Here is a 3,652-nt window from a genome sequence, read left to right as displayed (position 1 = left end):
AAACGGAGTAGACAAGCACTCAACTAACCAAGAGTATTCGATGCTTCAGGCAAGCACAGAATTCTCACGAATTCATAAGTATTTATTCGCAGTTGTGCGAAGTGCTATCTAGCTAGGATAATATACATCCTTACTTCTATATAAAATTTTGCAAAATACTACCTAATTAGAATAGAATGCTACACAAGCTTACTTGTAGCTCTATAAATTTCCTTGGAATGTGAGCAACCAAATTCTTACAAACAACTCTTCATTCATGTGTTAAATTTAATGATTTGCAAGGTTATTAATATGGCCATTTGGATTTTTAAAAGAGCTGAGACGGGAACGTGCCACGCGGTCCGCTGCGTCGGTTGGTCGACTATATCTACGAGAGGACTGTTCAGGCGTTAGGGTTTCTCGATCGCAGAGTTGCAGACAGCCCCGTCGTAGAATCCCCATCATCATCGCAGCCTTGCTCCCAATCGCATTGTTGCAGAAGCACAGACGCAGAGAGAGCGCCCTCGACTGATTGCCTTGCAGGTATACCTCCCCCGCAACAATCATTATTGCAGCAAACGCACCTCCATCCCTACGATTGGGTTTCAATTCACTGAAACACAGACAGTGAAACAGACACAGAGTTAGGGTTCTTGATTTCTTCTCTCGCAGGTGGCCTGCCTATCTGCAACCATGATGCCGCTGCGTCGCTCCCTTGGTGCCCTCGCACGGCTTGCTCATCCCCCCTCCCCTGCTCCATCGCAGGTCCTTCCTGCCTTTGCCTTCCGTGCCTATCATGAGAACGTCGTGGACCACTACAACAACCCTAGGAACGTCGGCTCTTTTGACAAGAATGATCCCAATGTCGGCACCGGGCTGGTTGGAGCTCCCGCATGTGGGGATGTCATGAAGCTGCAGATTAAAGTTGACCCTGAGACTGGGAAGATTGTGGATTCCTGCTTCAAGACCTTTGGATGCGGCTCTGCCATTGCGTCGTCATCTGTCGGTAAGAAGGGGATTTTTGTATCATCTAGGGTTTCTGGCTTCATATGGTGCCGCCTGTTTTCTCCATTCGCGATATGTTAGGGTTTTAGACCTTGTTTATTCTCTGGCAGAGTGTTTTCAAAGCACCTTTCTGACAAGGTGCTGCTCTTTTTCCTTTCCAGCTACTGAATGGATCAAAGGAAGGGGTATGGACGATGTGGTGACTATCAAGAACAGGTGCGAGCATTTTCGTATCTCCATTTTGGAAACTTTGAAGTATCATTCAATCTTTTTGTGCATCACAAAGTTGATGCTAGGTGTGTGTCTTGCTGAGATATAATTGTTTGCACATGTGTTCCAGTGATATTGCCAAGCACCTGGCCTTGCCTCCAGTGAAGCTTCATTGCTCCATGCTCGCAGAGGATGCCATAAAGGCTGCAGTCAAGGATTTCAAAACAAAGTCTGCAAAGAAACAGGATGTGAAGGAGGATGTTGATGCCAAGTCTGCTTAAAATGACCCAACATGATACTTGTCGGTTCTACAACTGTTCATAGATTTTGAATCCAGAGGCGGGCATGGTTTAGGTGTGGTGTAGAATGAAACTTTGTAAATTTAATCTTGAAACTGAAATGTAGAGAGAGTTAGCATTTTGGGCCAGTTTGTGCCCTGATGTTATGTGCAGTGTAAGCTGTGCACTGTCCATTGCTTATTGTTTGTGCTGTTTGTCTTGAGTTTTTGGATAATAATGTTTGTTTCATTGGAAGCTGGTTCTATTCTGTATGTTTTTGCATTGTTATTACACAGTATGTTCAATGCCACCAGTAGTAGATGTCTCAGTGGTTGCTTCTGAAATAGTGGGATGGTGCCAGTAGTTGAATTGACTGGACAATTTTTATCTATGCCTTCGAAATGAGTGTTATTTATCACACGTATGTGATGTATGGTCAGCTAGCATGAGTTGTGAACTAAAGGTATGTAATGCTCAGATTGCCTCTTAAGGTTTTATGCCGTATTATTCTCTGGACAACACTTTTCCTTTATTTTCCCTTCATATAGCAAAAGTTGGCAGCATCTGGTAAAAGATGGATTTTCAGGAAAGACGACTTCTGGTTCTCACATTGGTTTGTTCAGTACTTCAGTACCTAATGAACTAGTAGAGTACTGAGTGGTTCAAATTCCATATTTGTAGGCTAATTGCTGTATTGCAACCTTTGTCCATTTGGAAGTTGCTTCAAAATAGTTCACTAGTTCCTCAAACAAGAGAGACTATATTCTTAATCAATAAATGAGCTGTAGGAGATCTTACACCTTCGAAATATGTAGTATTGGAAAAGTTCCAGTCAATGCCCATGGTTCAGCCTGTCGGAATTTACTTTGAAACAGTTTAATTGTTTCTTCAAGTAAGGGATACCTATAGCTATATTGATTAACTACCTGTAAGAGACCTTACACCTTGACATAAGCACCCTGTCAATAGTGCATAACCAGTTCAATCGCGGCTCAGCCTGTTGGAATTTGCTTTGAAACAGTCTAATTGTTTCCTCATAAGGGATACCTATACCTGTATCGATTAACTAGCTGTAAGAGACCTCACACCCTGACATAAGCACCCTGTCAACAGTGCATAACCAGATCAATTGTGCAGAATTTGTGGGTGTATGGAGGTGGAGCTCCGTATCTTAATGCATTAGATCTAGCATTGAGGGGTTTCAGGTGTTGAGATGCTCTCATGGAAAAGCTACTACTATTTACTAATTTGCAATGCAGCCGTGATCAGTTTTTACTGATGAACGTTGAATATAAATCTGGACATGTTTCCAGGGTTCCAAACACTTCACCTTTAAATTCTAGGCATTAGGCTTTGAAAGTCCAATATGAGTTTGATTTTGACAGCTCACAAAAGAACACACCTTGAGGGGAAGTTTGTGCCGCATGTCTCTCATTTGCTTTTACCAGCTACTGCTTGGTCTCGTGGTGACTTTTTTTGATTGGTGTGCCCTTTCCATTGCTATGTTACACTTCTGTCACCCTATATCCTGTGTACTTTAGATGTTGATGTCGATATCTGACATGGGCTGGTTGGACTTACACCTGCATCTTGTTGTTTGTGTTTTGCAAAGGCTTGACTGTGCAAGATTGTTTTGCTGGACTGTCCAAGATGGGCTCATGGTTCACTATGTTGTATGGGTCCCAATATTCAATTTCGGTGCCAATTCTTTTTAAAAGCCATCTCTTAGCTATTTACTAAGAGTTGTAATGTAGTTAACATTCGCTATTTTTAAAGAAATGTCTCAAATTTGCATGTTCAATGCATGGCGAAATGATTCCATTTCAAATGCTGTTTCTATCAAAAGCCAAAAAGGTGCTGCATGTATTGAATTTGAAATTTGAAATGCAATGAATTAAAGCACAGATTTTCTTTTGAACTATAGTCTTGTCGGAAGTGAAGTGGGAAGGTGTGTAAGCTGGTGTATACAATAATGACCGTTGGAAGACAAATATAAACAATTTACAAGAGCAATAAGGGTGTTCATAATAATGGTCATTTGAAAGAGGGCTATGTAAGTGTACTAGTATTGAGGGCAATGTCAAAGTACTATGAACTTGAGGATACACGACCAAAGTGAATTTGTACACTAACAATAGTGACTATATGGATGAAGTGTTAAATATGGAAGACGAGAGCTC

The 3,652-nt window shown here is 41.5% G+C and overlaps 1 protein-coding gene across 1 annotated transcript; it reads left to right on the top strand.

The window, feature by feature from the left end:
• Positions 1-317: 317 nt before the first annotated feature.
• Positions 318-1,727, top strand: LOC148033091 (uncharacterized). Its single transcript, XM_087683816.1, has 4 exons — positions 318-522; positions 652-985; positions 1,146-1,200; positions 1,325-1,727. The coding sequence occupies exons 2-4, from the start codon at positions 673-675 to the stop codon at positions 1,473-1,475; spliced, it is 519 nt and encodes a 172-aa protein (XP_087539942.1). The 5' UTR covers positions 318-522; positions 652-672; the 3' UTR covers positions 1,476-1,727.
• Positions 1,728-3,652: the final 1,925 nt, after the last annotated feature.

The sequence above is a fragment of the Lygodium microphyllum genome, chromosome 8 (assembly GCF_053477565.2).
Source record: "Lygodium microphyllum isolate KBCC chromosome 8, Lygodium_microphyllum_v1.1.10, whole genome shotgun sequence".
Classification (NCBI taxonomy): domain Eukaryota; kingdom Viridiplantae; phylum Streptophyta; class Polypodiopsida; order Schizaeales; family Lygodiaceae; genus Lygodium; species Lygodium microphyllum.
The sequence above is the reverse complement of the archived record's forward strand: the minus strand, read 5'-3'. Positions and strand labels throughout refer to the sequence as shown.

What these genes read in the sequence shown, in the direction of transcription:
- LOC148033091 (XM_087683816.1), top strand. Translation starts at nt 673, where the DNA reads ATGATGCCGCTGCGTCGCTCCCTTGGTGCCCTCGCACGGCTTGCTCAT. An exon ending in CATTGCGTCGTCATCTGTCG is followed by an intron (nt 986 to 1,145) that starts GTAAGAAGGGGA and finishes TTTCCTTTCCAG; the next exon opens with CTACTGAATGGATCAAAGGA. An exon ending in GTGGTGACTATCAAGAACAG is followed by an intron (nt 1,201 to 1,324) that starts GTGCGAGCATTT and finishes CATGTGTTCCAG; the next exon opens with TGATATTGCCAAGCACCTGG.